The sequence below is a fragment of the Euprymna scolopes genome, chromosome 25 (assembly GCF_053919585.1).
Source record: "Euprymna scolopes isolate OS-2025 chromosome 25, ASM5391958v1, whole genome shotgun sequence".
In the NCBI taxonomy this organism is placed as follows: domain Eukaryota; kingdom Metazoa; phylum Mollusca; class Cephalopoda; order Sepiida; family Sepiolidae; genus Euprymna; species Euprymna scolopes.
The window spans coordinates 67,745,706-67,762,934 of NC_136506.1; the positions used below are offsets into that span (position 1 = coordinate 67,745,706).

The 17,229-nt window shown below is 34.3% G+C and overlaps 1 protein-coding gene across 1 annotated transcript in view; it reads right to left on the minus strand.

Annotated features, from left to right (window-relative positions):
• Window positions 1-17,229, minus strand: part of LOC145247222 (uncharacterized) — a 341,528-nt gene that overhangs the window by 42,188 nt on the left and 282,111 nt on the right. The window contains exons 11-13 of the mRNA XM_080108849.1: window positions 16,475-16,559; window positions 10,434-10,529; window positions 6,151-6,434 (exon numbers count right to left, since the gene is read on the minus strand). Coding sequence (XP_079964975.1) covers window positions 6,151-6,434; window positions 10,434-10,529; window positions 16,475-16,559 — 465 coding nt within the window. The remainder of the gene's footprint in view (window positions 1-6,150; window positions 6,435-10,433; window positions 10,530-16,474; window positions 16,560-17,229) is intronic.

The window sequence follows — 17,229 nt, forward strand, 5'->3', positions numbered from 1 at the left end:
AGGTTCCCCTGAAAGTTATTTTTAAGATAAGATGTTTTCGATTTTCGATATTATCGGATGAATTTCTGTACAAAACATATCTAAGAACACTGCCAGACATATAAACTAGCTTTGTGTGAAATTTACAAAAGATAAGCTGTTATTTCTATAGCTGTTAATGGATCAAAATTCACAATGTCAGTGTTAAATTTCGAATCTCATACAAGTCTTAAGTATTTTCAAACTAGATAAGTGTTTTATAAATTTAAAGAAATTAACATACCCCAATAATATTCCAAACAGTACATGAGTATTTCTTAATGCCCAATTTTGATAATTACCAAAAAGTCGCCATAAAGAGAACTCGGCATTAGTTTAGTGCGAGTTACTTTTCAATCCTACTTAGTATCTCTTAGTATTTGCATGAGAAAGTAACTTCGATGAATGTGTATTCATTTTTTTGCCGGCTGTTGTCTCCATCTTTATATTTGTTTTTGTTTCGGCCAACTTATCCTATAGCCTTCTTCAAGTGATTGTGGATGAGTTGGTCGAAACGTAGGGACACAACAACGATGACGACAATAATTCGCAAAAAAAAAAAAAAAAAATGAATACAAAGTGTTGAAGTCTCATTTCAAAATAAATAAATGAAAATAAATATAATATAATGGATGTACGAGAGGCGTGCAATAAGTGATACCCCTGCCCCACTTCCAGTTGTCTGATCTAGCTGAAATTTTTCATGTGCAATGATTTATATCTCTACAGGTTATGTGGTCAATTACATCTCTGAACTAATTGTGGTTTTTGTTTTACAGGTGTTTGAACTGAGTCAGGTGTAAAATGAAGCCTGTTGAATGTCGAGCAGTGATATGGTTTTTGTATTTGAAACCACAGAAGACTTTTGATGAAATTAAAGAAAGTCTCTTTGTGTAATTCATGAATGAAAACATTTGGAAATGTTTTCTAAATCATTAAATCATTTCTCTCTGATAGGCTCATAAGAGTAGTGGTTGATGGGCAGAAATCAGAGGCTCACAGTATTAATGCTGGAGATCCTCAGGGGTCCAACTTGGGCCCAACTCTCTTCCTGATCTACATTAATGATCTCCCAAAACACATACTTAAATCATTCGTTGACATCTATGCTGATGACATGACCATCTATGGCAACACATCAAAGGCCGTAAAGGACAAAGTTCTTTCTGATTCTCTCTCCTCTGATCTTGAGCGCGTGGTACAGTGGAGGAAGGGGTGACTGGTTACTTTTAATGCATCCAAAACCAAGCTCCTATCTTTACATCATCAACGCTCTGATCCCCATCTGGCATTAATTGAAATGGATGGTTCTCGTCTAGGCGAGGCTCCATGTTTTGATAAGCTTCTAGGATTGACCTTTACTCCTGACCTGAAATGGAACACGTACAGCAAATCTATATCCTGCCTTGACAGAGTACAAAATAGACTTCGTGGTTTAGTGGGGGATGTCCTTTTCTCTTCCCTGTAGCCTCTCTCTCTCACAGAAGAGACGTTGCGAGCATGTCTTTGTTTTATCGTTATTTCCATGGTAAGTGCTCGTCTGAGCTCCAATCTCTACCTTCTCGCCAATCTTTCACTATAAACACCCGTCTAGCTGAAACCACTGCCAATAATTTTCCCCATTCTTTATCTGTGCCTAAATCAAAACGTAGTTTTCATGAACAAAGCTTTTTTCTTAGAAGTGCACGCCTGTCGAACTCTCTTCCGTTCGCCTGTTTCCCACCTGACTACAACTTGGATGTCTTCAAGTCCAATATAAACCAATTCCTGATAAACCGCTCCCTTAAGTAAGATACTTTATCAAAGCACAAATACTAAGGATCACTACGATATTATCCCATTGACTACTGTACACCCAATAACCCTTATCCTCGAGTTGCTTCCGGGCCTTGATAAGTGGTGACTACCATGTAAAAAAAATATATATTTCGCCTAAGTTAAAAAGATGATTATGGCCACATATAAAGACGGAGAAAGGAACTAGCGTCAGGCAAGGCTTTAAAGACCAGCACGATAAACACCCGCATGTATTATGAAAGACCTTGTCAATTTTTGATAAGATTAGATCGCTCACGAGCGAGAACGAACATGTGCGATTTGATTTCATAGAGCGTGTATAAACTAGTATAACAAACAAAATACAGTATAACCCGGATATAAGAGACCTGGATATAATCACCCCGGATATAAGATAGATTTTTCTCTGGTCTCAAATTAGAGCCTGTGTTAATGTACAGTGTAATCCGGATATAAGAACCCGGATATAAGAGAGTTGAAAGACCCTGAGAAGAAGTCTCTTATATTCGGGTTACCCTTTACTTTTAATAAAAATCCCGGACAACCTCGGTGAAAGATAGCTAGTTAGTATAAGCGTGTACAAGATTTATTGACATTGTCACTGTGTAATCTTCGATCGATATATTTGACTGAATTCGAAGCGGGGTTCGATTAATTGGGATATAAAAATGAGAATTCTTTTTCGCTTTTTGTACTAACGGAATCGTAGCCTCAAGTTATTTTGTGTGTTTAAACCATGTTTTTACTGAGGTTCATTTACTGATTCACGTGTAATTTCTGTTTTCTTTCGTAAACTGATATTTTAGTTTTTTTGCAAATGCCTTCCGCTCATGCATTTGTTGAAACTTAATTAATCAACCACTGTTTAATTAAATGAATTAAAACATTAATCAACTCATAACAGTTAAAACATTTCTTTCCATTAATAATTAGCTGCGAAATGAATCATCGAAAGATTCGCACATTTTCTCTTTAGAAAATAACGAAACGGCAAAAAAAAAGTATCCGTTCTTAAGATGCGTCCCTTTAATCTGCGTGTTTCCATTGAAATAAGGATCGAGTAGAGAAAGACTAGCAATGATGTTGCTTGTGTAAGGACGAGGCTATAGATAATGGAAGAGATAATCCCCACTAGATTGCGGAGTAGATTTTGTCCTTAGCATTAATCTCGGCTGATAACACATAAAATAGTCGTGAACGATCAAGGAAGATTAAAAGGTCGAGGAGGGAATACACTGACCAGACCTCCACTGGATAAGTGCGAAGGCAAAGTGTCATGACAAAAAAGAGTGCTATGAACCATCGTTATAAGCAATAAATCAATGGTAAACAGCTGTATAAATAAATTAAAGTGATTTGCAATTATGATCCAAAGAGGATATCTCTGGAGATTTATTGTTATTCAGACTCCAGGTTAAACCTCTCGTTACTACCAATGAGCAATCATTTATAATAAGTCGTGTAAGTAAGCCTAGCGAATAACTACTACTACTACTACTACTACTACTACTACTACTACTACTACTAGTAGTAGTATTAGTACTAGTGCTGCTGCTAACAATGGTCATAATAAAAGTAATGATGACAAAGTAATGATAATAAAAGTAATGATGACAAAAGCTTAACTCTTAAAGAAAACCCTCGTATGCGGAAACCAACGGATATAAACTACAAAAAACTAACTCGACACATGGAAACTGCAAAATGAAAGGAATACCACATGAACTCAAATGAAAACTGCAAGAAATCTTAAATACTCTGTATCCTTACTCCTCGGCTACTGCCATAGTCGTGTAAGGTCAAAAAGGATGAAGGGACTGAGGAAGGAAAATGCTGTTCAGATCTCCACTAAATAAGTGCGAAGGGTGGTGGGGCCTCGGGGAGGCTTATTGTAACCCAATTTCTACTGAATACCAATGAATTAATAGTAAATAGCTGTTGTGATAACACAAATTAATTTGCAAAGGTTATGGAGAGCACTGGAAATCTGGGGAGACTTGTTGTACTCAGACTCCAGGGAACACCGCCGATTGTGATCAGTGACTAATCTCTGATGATGACCTGTGTGAGAACTCCTAGTGGGTAATAATAATAATGTTTCCAAAATAACCTCATTAGTGACATGCAATATGGTTTCTGTTCTGCAAGATCTACAGCAGATGTGCTAATCTCATAGGGTTAGCGAATTTCTCCATGGGGGCTTCCTTTCTAGGGCAATTGCTATTGGCGTTTTAAAGGCCTTTGACAGTGTATGGCATAAAGGTCTATTCGACAAGATCTCCAGCTAAGAGAAAGGACGACAGAAAAAAAAAGAAAAAAAGAAACACATGACCTGTTATACATAGACCAAAGGATTCTTAAGGAGGTTAAAAGTAGCCGTGCCATGGATAGAATATCAGAAAGCATATGATAGGATCTCGCAAGCATGGATAATAGACTGCCCGAGAATGTACAAAATACCAGGTAAGATAATCTATTTGATAGAAAATGCAATGAGAACATGGACACTTGAACTGACAGCTGATGAACAATACATAACTGACATCAAAATACAGAGGGATCTTCCAATGGTGATTCTTTATCACCATTACTGTTCATTATAGCCATGATGCCCCTGGACAATATACTAAGAAAATGCCAAGCCGGATACAAGTTCACTAACACAGAACAAAGAATGAACCACCTAATGTGCATGGATGCCCTGAAATTGTTTATAAAAACAAAGACAGAACTAGAGACGCTAATAAACATGATCAGAATCTTTAGCCAGGGTATTCAAATGGAACTCAGTATGAAAAATTGCGCACTGCTGACCATGAGGAGAAGAAAACTGGAAGCAACAGAAGGTATAGTACTACCCAATCAAATAGAAATTATGGTACTAGGTGAACAGAGTAGCTACGAATATTAGGAATGCTGGAAGCAGAAACCACCAAATCAACAATAATGAAAGAGAAAATTGAAAAGAAATACTTCAGAACAACAAGAAAAGTCATTGATACTAAACTATAAAGTAGAAACCTAATTAAACGAATAAATACATAGACAGTGTCACTGGTAAAATACTCTAGACCGTTTATAAGCTCGATCAAAGGAACACTAAGGAATCTCGACTCAAAGACCAAGAAACCCATGGCGATGCACAATGTGCTACACCCAAAGGATGACATTGACCGACTATATGTGAAAAGGAAAGACGAGGGAAGAGGGCTGGTTTGTATAGAAGATTGTATAAAAAAAAAAGAATTAGAAAAATACATAATGCAGAACACCGAAAGAATAATTACTACAGCAAGATACGGAAGAAACAAAAAAGATAGAAAAAAGACGAGGGATACGACGAAGAAAAAAATAGGAAGAGAAACAGCTTCACGGATGATTCATAATATAAAAAAAAAAAAAGATGAGAAAACACCGGGAAATGGTTATAAAGAGGAAACCTAAACAGGGAAACTGAATCCATAATAACAGCCGCACAAGATAACGCGATTAGAACAAACTACATCAAAGCAAAGATTGACAAGACACAAGAAAACAGCAAAGAGACGAAACAATAAACCACATAATAAATGAATGCGGCAAACTATCACAAAAAGAATATAAAAATAGACACGGTCAAGTGGGAAAGTGGGGAAAGCAGTACACTGGCAATTATGCAGACGACTGCATATTGAACACCCAAAAATATGGTACAAACACAAACCGGCAGCAGTATTGGAAAATATATATCACATGATCCTATGGAACATGCAAATACAAACGGATAAACCTCTTCAAGCAAAAGACCGGATATCATATTAGTTTACAAGAAGGAAAAATCCTGCCAGATTGTAGATTTTGCAGTTCTAGATAAATGGCACGGAGTAACGAAGCAAATACACGGAAATAACTGTAATATACGGCCCCTTTTGTGTGTGTGTGTGTCTCACCATAAACTGCCACCACACCAAATAACCGAGGAGAGAAAGCACTAACCAGACCACCGCTGGTTAAATGCAAAAAGGACTGGAAACTTGGAGAGGCTTATTGTCTCCAAAATTTAAGTGGAAGCTAATGGTCACTGCTAACAAGAAATCCACGGTAAGCGGCTGTTACGATAATGCAAATTCTTTTGCAAATGTTATCGAAAGAGGGGGAGAGTACTGGAAATCTGGGGAGACTTGTTGTCACTCAGACTCCAAAGCACACCACACGCTGTTCTCAGAGCAATCTTTAATAATGGCTTGTGTGACTAATAACGATACCAAAAATAACACTTCGAGACACTTCCTCAAGTTCTTGAAATGCTGCTTCAAGTAAAATCTGAGAGATGAAAAGATGCGGAGTTGGACTTACTGATGTAGGTAATCAAAGTGAACAAATAGTGGACGATGTGTGTACTCCATCAGCACAATACAAACGGCGGCCATAGCAAACATGATGGCCAATTTTAAAACGGCCGACAACCGGAGGAAGGTGGAGACGCAGATGAAACTCATGATGCAACTCAGGTAAATGTACTGCGGCAGTTCGCAGCGGAGGTGTTTCCCGAAAGTGGCACCGTCTTCAAAGCCGCTCATATGAAAACTCGACAGCTTCGATAAAGTGTAGTTTAGGATCAAACCCGGCGTACAGCAAAACTGGAAGAAAAAAACAAACAAACATAAAAACAGAACAATCGAACGATAAAAGAAACAAAATAATAATAATAAAAAAATAAGCTTGCAAGCATATATATATATATATATATATATATATATATATATATAAATTGTGTCAATCGCTTTATTGCAGATTAGTAAAATATTAATATTTCACTAAATATACCTCACAAAAAAATTAAAATTGTATCATCAAAGGACAGCTTTAAGGTTAGTCATTTCCTAAAATTTTATTCAAATTCATGCGATATTCGCGAAGTTATGACCTTTTATTTATTATCAAGGAATTTATATTGTCCGTCGCTTTATTGCAGATATCTTACAAAGTCCAAAAAACAAAAAAACAAAACAAAAAAAACGGGCGATTGAAGGTCATCGAAAGCAAAGGATTGTCCATCAAAGATTTAGCCACAGAGCTGGAAAAGGATCCGAGAACCTTGGCTTCATTCGTGAACAACCCAACACCACATCCAGAAAGGATAAGGACATCAGGAGAAACCTTTCAGATCGTGATATTCGGAAATTTCGTAGGGAAGTCAACCTAAACCAAACAACACTAGTGCTTTCGTTTTTGCAAGCGCTGGAATCGCTCCAGATCCAGGCAGGCCCGACGCAATGTGTTGAATGAGATGGCAAGGAACATCAAACCTCTTCTAATACTTCTATTAGGCAAACAGTATAGGGGAAAACGAATGGCTTGAGCACAGAATTACATGAAAATGGATTTCCAACGTGCAGCCTTCCTTAAATCTATGAGCTTTGTTGGAGAAACCCTCATGACCTGCCCACTGTGTTCTCCAGACCGTAACTTAATTGCACATCTCTGGTCAATATTGAAAAGAGGGGTTTATGAGAGAGGAGAGCAATTTACTTCAAACAATGTCCCGTGGGGCAAATAGTTGATATCGCCAAAGCCATAACTTCTTTTCAAAGCAAACAATTGACTTCCGGTTAATATTAAAAAAAAAAATGGTGGACATGTCGATAAATAATTCATTCATTTAAGACTTACCACCTAGGATGTGCTTTTGTTTATTATTCTTTGACAGAAAAATATAATAAAGAAGTTTTCATGATTAGACATCGTATTTTCTCCCTAAAACAACATTTTAAGAAACCTGCAATAAAACGATGGACAGTGGAAATTCTTTAGTAAAGAATAAAATGTCATAACTTCGTGAATATCGCATAAATTTAAATAAAATTTTGGGAAATAACAAACCTTAAAGCAGTCCTCTAGTGATATAATTTTACTTTTTTTGTGATGCATATTTAGTGAAATATTGATATTTTACTAATCTGCAATAAAGCGATTGGCACAGTTTACACACACACACACACACATACACACATACACACATCATTATTCATTTTCATTTTACTCTTTAAAACAGTAGTCTACGTACACGTGTTTCGCTGCTCTACAGCTCACCAGCATAGTTTGACTGTATTAGGGCTTGAACCTCGAACTATAAGTTTTATAGTCGAGTGCGTATAGGGGCCCCTGTTAAGCTATTTTATTGTTTTAAAGTTATTTTGTTGTTGTTAATTTTTAAGCCATAATGAAATATTCGGTATTAGCGTCTTCTACCTAAAGGACCAAGGAATTAGTTTTCCCTAAGAAATATCCTCCCTATTTAGCGAAACACGTATACGTAGAGTACTTTTTTAAAAGTAAAATTATCAAAATAATATATATATATATATATATATATATATATGTACTTTTTTAAAAGTAAAATTATGAAAATAATATATATATATATATATGTACTTTTTTAAAAGTAAAATTATCAAAATAATATATATATATATATTTTAATGTCTAATATATATATATATATATTTATATATGTATATATATTTATATATTATATATATATATATATATATATATATATATAAATATATATATATATTCATTTATCAGGTTTTAACCCATACTAATTTGCTTTACAAGTAAATACATACCTTTCATTTTAATTTTTTCCAGATACATCTGCCTTACTTTTAATGCTAGGTTTATTTATTGTGTCTTTTACATATATTAAAAACCCTTCCCAATACTTTTGCTGATGAGGAAACTTTGTTTTTTTAAAAGTACTATATGTGAAAATTATTGTCCGTGGCTTAATGTCTATCACAATAAAAACATTGTTTTCCGAAACGATCGTACAAATTATTGACTTTGCTGTTGTTCCTTCTTGTGAAACGGATTTTTAATTTCATTCTAATTTGAATTTTAAATTATCAATCACATGACTGAATATATATATATATATATATACATATACATATATATATATATATATATATATATATATTTGTTTACGTTTTAAAAATAGGGGCGATATTTCAACAAATGCTACCATATTTGAAAAAGAAACTACAACATAAGTAACTTTATATATGACGCAACTATTTAAATCGAGGTGAATATTAATAACAGGAAAATGGATAAGATGCTAGCCTACGAAGTCAAGGATAGCTTTGTAAGTGGGTTCGAATTTTCTGAACAGCAGTAATTATCACTTCCTACACTGATGACTGAGTAAGCATGAAACACTAGTGTCTGTAAATATAAAAATAATTGTTAATATTTATTTGAAAGATATATACAAGCAGGCCGCCCGGAATTGCCCGCTCGTAAAATATGCTTAAATATGATATTTTAATTAATGCAGATTTCGTATTTATTATTATATTATATTGGTCCCAGTATATAGTAATGATTTAAAAGGTTAAAAAAAATTACTCATATGCCACACCGAGAATAGAAACCAAAACCTTTAGCTTACGATTGACTTTTTCCGTTGACGTTAATGCCTGAGCTATGAAGACATGTTTGCTGCAAGACTAAAAATTAAAACACGAACCAATAGCTATTAGGTTATGCATGCATATTCGTAATGCCGTCGTTCGACATTCACCTAGCATTCTATTTTTTTTAATTTTTACACTTTTGCACCGATTTCCCCATCTACAACCCAAATATAAAGTTTCGCATAGGTTCGAATAGCCTATATATTAAGTTTCATGTCTGTAGACTAATAACTGACTGACGGGTTTGGTAGGCAAAATTTTTTAAACAAATATATATACGCATACACAAACATATATATATATATTAAAAGAGGTTTGAGTTTACTATAAACTGTTTACGCAAATATTACGCAAGTATAAATCATGTAGAATATATGCATGAATCTAATTACATCTGCTAGTTAACAAGAAAAGCGAAAACACTTAGAAGGAATTAATTAAAATAAATATTTAAAAGAATATGCAAATTAGCTAGTTTTTTTTTTTTGCAGATGAATGCAATTCCACAAACCATATATAACAAAGATATATTTTTTAATAGATAAAAAAAGGGTTTTAATATGAATATCAATACAAAAAAGAATAGGGGTATAGATATAGTATCGGAAATAAAGAATCAAACCGTATTTTGCTCAGTTGAAGCAGAAAGGCGTTATGATTACACCGGTAGTACGACGTAAACAAGGTTTTGTTTATAGCATAGTTTGAGAGATGAATTATTCGTAAAATTTCGTTTTTCTTCCAACATACATCACTTATCACGCTAAAATTCTGATGTATATATTAACACGACGGTTGTTGAACGGTCTAAGACCCATGTTAAGTGATCCTTCTTTCAAAGCGGAGGTTCGAAATGAGTAGGATTTTTGTGTATCGCTATGTGTTATTTTTTCTTCATACCCAGCCCCATGAACTAAATAAATTGTTAATGTTTCACTAGTCTTACGCTAAAATTACCTATTTACGTTAGCCATTAAGGGTTGATTTCATGCTTTCATCAGAAACGAATCTTTTGTTTTGTGCGATAATGCGTAAAACACTGTATTCGAATTTTCAGATTAAGAGGGAGGGAGAGAGAGAGAGAGAGAGAGAGAGGGAGAGAGAGGGAGGGGAAAGAAAACAGATTTCAACAAAAGAAAAATTCAAAATGCTTACGACATTGACTTGGGCTGATGCATATATTAACACGACGGTTGTTATAATGATGAACATTCGCAGAGTCGAAGACTTTCGGATGTCAAACGGAGTACACTGAAACATGAGAAAGAAAAGAAATCCACATGAGATATTTATAGCCACATACACACATATGCAGTAATCAGTTTATCTGATTTTCTCTGTAAACGTTCGTACATGATTAAAAAAAACTAAATATCGACGTCCCAGTAATTGTAATCACAGACGATTAAGAGCCTGTGTTTCAGACGAAGACAATAGAGATTAAGTTAGCTAGTGTGAATTTTTACAAGGGTCACACTAAGTGCACGATAACCCCGAACTGTAAAACAGAATCGTTACCAGGGTTGAATGAAAGATGAATGACGTAAAGTTGAAAGAAGAGGCAGAGGTCAAACGTCATAGAACCCCCCCCCCAAAAAAAAGACAAACAAAAAAACCTGAAGATATAAAGGATGATGTCACGTTTTCGAGTGAAAGATAAACTAAGGTTTTTAAATCGCTTTTTCCTGGATATCGTGCGAACGGGTCACTACCGATTATGTGAGAAACCTGTAATCTAAGACGATTATTACTGCCATGTCTGTGTGTGCGCGTCAGTCATTTCGTTAAGTTAGGCAGTTAAGTTTGAGAAGTAAATAATAAGTTACGATACCATTAGTCTCTCTTGCTCTTGAGTAAATTCTCTTCAAATTAAAACCATATATGAGAACTCTCAGCGAACGTCTCTCTGTGTCATTTTCTCCATTAAAAGAAGGGGAAGGCGCGTAAAAGACGAGCACGTATCAACATCGGCATGTATAAATATTTTTATTAAAATGTTTTAGTGATTTATACACATCACGGACAACCAAAACTGGTTCATGAGATATTTGTACTCACAATAAAAGATATCCACAAAAATGTTAGCATAACGTTGTTTTGTATAAATCTGTCACCATTTTGATATTTAAACAAACAAAATTACTTTTCACTGTACAGAGTGCCCTCACCCTAAAATAATTCAATCGACCCAGAGGATTGTAAATAAAATTCACTATTCTTTCTGTAATCCAACCATACTTAATAAAAAATTAGCTGAATTCTGTGTCACAAAATATTGCTAAAAAAACGATAACAAATGTAAATTGATAAGTCAGAAGTGAAATTTGAATTCTCAGCTTAGCTGCTATCTAGGTCTGGCTTTGAAAATCCGACAAGAAAGCTTTATATGGTTTTTAATCAAAAACTGTTTTACGATTAAAATATGTTTTAGAGTTTGAATACTGTAATTGAGAATTCTATTGAGAAATCCCCCAAAGTATAAGTAAATAAATTAAATTTTTTATAAGATCTTTGATTTGCTTTGTCCAGCTCAATATTAGAAACGAAGAAATATGATCTTCAGTATTAACATAGCTTTGCTTGAATAAGCTGGATAAATTATATATACTCTAATTTCGTGATAAGAAGTTACCTCTCTTGTTGAAGACAATAACTCTTACGCCTAAAGATAACTATAAAGACAGGCCGCCCTCACTAAATGGCATCCATATCATTGTTAATAAAACCACAGAATAAATATGGGCAGACTGATTTGATATAACTTCACAGCAAATGATTCCGTTTCGAATCATTCGGTCATACAGTAAGTACGTATAAATAAAATCAAAATGACAGATAACAGTGAAGCGTAAATTCCGAGGTGTGTGAAAATATTTATGAAGACGCCATTTTGTTTACACGCAGTCACACCCATGCAAAGAATATTGTTGCTACATTTAGGCTGATTCATCTATCACTAATCTCTCACTTTTAGACAGGGTCTAAAAATTAGTTTCAACCAAATAGGTCCCGCATTATCAACCAAGCTCCTATCGCAGCAATGTTGCATCCCTATGCCCGTTTTACAATGGAATGTGTTTTAATGGAATGTGCCCTGACGAACTTGTAGCACTTGTGCCCCCTCAACGTAAATATCCCCGAATACCCCTCCCCCAATCAACAAAAAAGCAAAATCCCACCCTTTTCTTTGTAACGATCCGTAGATCTAGGAAAGTCTTCTACTCTAATAGTTTCTGCTCTCAAATTGCAAGACTTTGGAATTCCCTTTCGGGTCCTTGCTTCTCTGACTGTACTAAGATGCAGAAGTTCAAGTGTGCACAGATATTTTTCTGCTCAACTCCCTACATAGAGTACCCGTAGATATGGTCTCAGATAGTAGCCCCTTAAGTAGCACTGTGCCTTTTTTGGGGTGAACATGACGAAAAAAAAAGAAAAGAAAAAGAAAAAAAGCGTATTCAGTCGCCATTCTGACGAATAAACAATCGTTAACAAGATTCTACCAGATCAGAGGTTAAACGATGTGTCTGCTAAGATCCGACCATAAACCAGCGCACAACACTCAAAAAGCTTTTAATGAACAAATTTCAATGACTGATAGAAATGTAGCAAGTGTTTTGCATTTTTTTTGCTCTTTTTCACCCCAAGCAAGACGTTTTGCCATTTTTAACGTAATGATTACTTTTCTGACTTTTTGAGATGAGGATTGGTTATCCGTATTATTATTCATCGGACTATTGTCCTCATCTTGAGTGTGATTTTCACAACGTTTCGGTCGATGTAACCTCCGACCTTCTTCAGGTATATCTTGTCGAACTCGGGAATGTTTCTGTCGGATTCGAGAATTTGGACGGAATTTCGAGCGGAACCCTTTATTTACTTCACGGGGGTAGCGTGCTCTTGTTCCGTCAGCTATGACTGGATAGAGGTTCTAAGTAATTCGCAAATGTATTTTTCGGTCGCTCACACTGATAATATCATTTTTACAATTGATTTTTCCCAGTACTCTAGACACCGCCAAAAATGGCCGAAAAATCAAGTTGTTGTTTTTAAAACGAAATTACATTTATTAAAATCCATTATTTCTGAGTAACTTTTTTTCCAGAAAGATAAAACCCTGTATTTTATCATATAGAAAGCAGAATAATGTAAAACCTTTTCTACTATTTTTAATTAAATTTTAAATGTTAAAATTGCCTCAAAAGTTAACAATTGCCATTTTTTGTCTAGCACAAAAACGTATATAAATAGTTAAAAAAAAGAAGAGTTTTGAAAGAATTAATTTGTTTATTTCTTGTCTAACTAAGATTTAGGGTGATTTTCTATGAGAATATGCAAAAATATTATAATATAAGTACCTGGATTTCAAATAATTCCATTTATTCATATAGGCAACCAGTTACTTTGCGTCGATTTAGACAATGTTTACATTTGTACTTGATAAAAAGCAAACTACCGAAGACCAAACAGGCAAAAAAAAACTTATTTTTTAGTGACGAAAATTTCAATGTATTATTAACACTGAGGCTGGCCAGTACTAGATGGGTGACCATTTGTATGAGCTTGGTTTTTAATGTGTATGTGTGTGGGAGTCAGGCTCCCCAAAATGGGGGGGGGAGGCAGTTTAAAGCAGAATAAAAAATTATTTCAGCGCATTTGGTCCACCGTAGTCGAAAGGCGGCAAACGTTTTCAAACGGGATCGAAAAAATGATGATATTTTTAACACCAAGGGCACAATATTTATCGTTTTTTTTTTTATCTCGATTCTTCAAAGCATTCCTGTTTAATGATTGTCATGCATTATTCGGCTCGCTCAAAAAATGTTAATTTATTTATCAAAGATTTTAAAATGACTTTTTTCGTATAAATATTAAAAGAAATTATTTTTGTTTTGCTTTGCTTAAATTAATTGTTTTACTTAACATATTCACTGAATTTCATACTTCACAACTCAAAAGCGGAATAATTAAACACAATCGAATTTCTGATATTCAGACGTCAAAATAAGATATGCAAACAAGTGTTATTTTTAATCTATAATCCTGTCCCTTACAACAAGACAATATGTTTTGTTCAGTTTCAGATGATTATTTTACGCATATTTGGAACCCCCTCAAAACAAGGCGGGTTGTAAGCAAAAACAAATATATATAGAAATATCGTTTATGAAAAATAAGTACACTCTTATAAAGTTCATTCTTCTCTTAATAATCGCTGAAAATTTCGTATTGATTAGATAATTACCTGATTTTTGGTAGATTTTTAAAAAGACGGTCCGTCAAAAAGTACTTACCTGACCCCCCCCCCACCAGTTTTGGCGATGCTTACAGTACTCTAACCACTTCCTTGGCGCAGTGTGGGCGATCGAAAAAATACATTTGCAAATTACTTAAGATCTCTATCCAGTTATGGCTGACGGAACAAGAACACGCTACCCCGTGAAGTAAATAAAGGGTTCCGTTCGAAATTTCGTCCAAATTCCCGAGTTCGACAGAAACATTCCCGAGTTCGACAAGATATACCTGAAGAAGGTCGGAGGTTACAATAATACGCAAGGATTACTATTTGGGATCGTGTCCAATAGGGGACTGTGAAGAGTTGGGCAGAGAGATGACTTTTCACATTCGATTTAAACTTAGATTAGTAAAACCAGGGATGCAGGAAAGCAGGGTTTTCAAAAATCTAGCAGTCCGAGGGAAGAAACTATTCGGTACCTAGGGACTTCGACAGTGAAGGGTTTTACTGAATGTCGCGTTGGTCGAGAGTATGTACATCGAGGGGCAGAAGTGGTATTAGTTCATCAGAGCACATTCCATTAAAAATACTTGTAAAATAAGTTCTGGGACATTGCAGCGATGAGACAGAGGTTGGAACTTGGCCAATAAAGCGGGATCTATTAATTTTGAGACTCTCTTTTTTGAAATTGTCTATGAGTGAGAGACTTATGGTAGATGCACCAACCCAGATGTGGCAACAATACTCCATGCATGGGCGAATTGTGGTTCTCTAGTCTTGTCTAGGGTGTTATTTATCATGGCAATCGATGGTTGATAAGTTTTTGTAGTTGTTAAAGGTATGTATATACCAATGAGTCATCAGCTAACACAGTCATCAAGGAAAACATATTTCAGAAATAGCCTAGACTCTGTTGTCTTTGGTACCAAGAGATAAAAAATGTGCAAGCTTACAGTTCAACCTTAATAAAGTTAAAATACAGAAAAGTCACGGAACTAAGATATCATATTAAAAAGATATATAAATCGATCAAGTATTTTATTTATGAATAAGAAAATCGAATTTTATAGATAAACTAAAAATACTTGATAAACAACAGCAGATGGCTTCACAATAATTCAAACTTGCAAAATCAGCTTCGTAATGCTAACGATTTCACATTAATCGCTTGAAATCGTACAAAAAATGATTTTCCTTACAAAAAAATAATTGATCAATTTACATATTTTTCTGTTTTTTAAAAAAAATTATTTTTGTAAAGGCACATTTTAACTGTCTTTTTTCATAAATAAAGGAAATTTTCGATTTGCTTTTTTTGGGAGGGGAGGACTATTTTGTTTCTAAAGTTGTGGCTTTAGTTTCAATTGCTGGAAAGGTAAAAAAATTCTGTACAGCTGTTTCAAGAATAATTAACACAAACAAATAAAATCTTTTAAGTTATTGGTAAGTGTTTTTTGTTTATTTGCATATTTTAAAAAGAAAAAAGGAAAACATTTTTCTGTTAACACGGAATCAGTTTTTCACGGTAGAAACTTATTGAGATTACCAAATTATTTTATTTGGTGAAGAGTTTGTTTTAACTGTTTTATGCTTCGATGTTTCCAGGAGGAAATAACTCTAGACCCGTTTTTAAAAAGTCTATGTCGGAAATAATAATTCCAAATAAATTAAATTAAATATATTATAAATATAATTGTTATTTAAAGTGTATTAAACAACAATTTTAAGTAGAACACTTAAAGCAATTCTCTCGCTAGAAACATTAACTAACATATTGCTATTTAGTAAAATCAGTTTTCCTTGATGTAATATGCAAATGAAGTGACCTCTTAATTGTATATTTTGCAAGAATCATACTGCATATGGAAATAAATAGAAGAGTAAAGTAACATACCTTTTGTATATAAAATAATCAAATTGTGAACAAACAAACAGATAGGAATACGAATGGGATAAAACTCACCTTTAATTTGACGCTGAGTATCATAATCAAAATAATAGCGATCCATGAGAAAGCCGCTAGAAATAGTAAAAGCAGTAAAAATGTCCTGAAAGAAATGAAAACGAAAATATATAAATAATCCACCTATGATAAAAATTGGAAATATTTTCAAATTTTTAACAGCTCTGGGCAAATAGCTCTACTGCCTTATAGTTGCTTTTGTAAAGCAAAGGCTTAGAGAATAAACTCTGACAAAAATCTAGTTTGGTGTCCCGATAGGCAGATGGTGAAGCACTGCAACACCTTTCCGGCAACTTCTATAGCTGCGCTGGCACCAATCGTATTGACTTGTCTTTTCGTCGTAATGCCGAAAGCGGGAGCCTGATAATTAGGCAAATCTAGGTCTTATCACCTGCTCAGGTCTGCATCCGGAAAGGTGACTGCAGCTTCGAACTGTTTAGCCACAGCAAATTCTGCAGTGCATCAGACTACAGGGTGGTCAAAAAGTCAGGTAACATGTTAAAGGTAGAAAAAACAATATGATCCAATATAATCTCTATTCGTTTAATATTATTTGTTTAAATATTTGAGTGTAATATATAAACTTTAATTTTAGATCTAGATTTAAAATATATATATATATATATATATATATATATATATATATATATATATATATATATACGTATATTGCTAATATCGTTTTTCTTTAAAATGTTACCTGACATTTTGACCACCCTGTAGATGCAGAATGTCATTGTCTCATTAGACAGAAT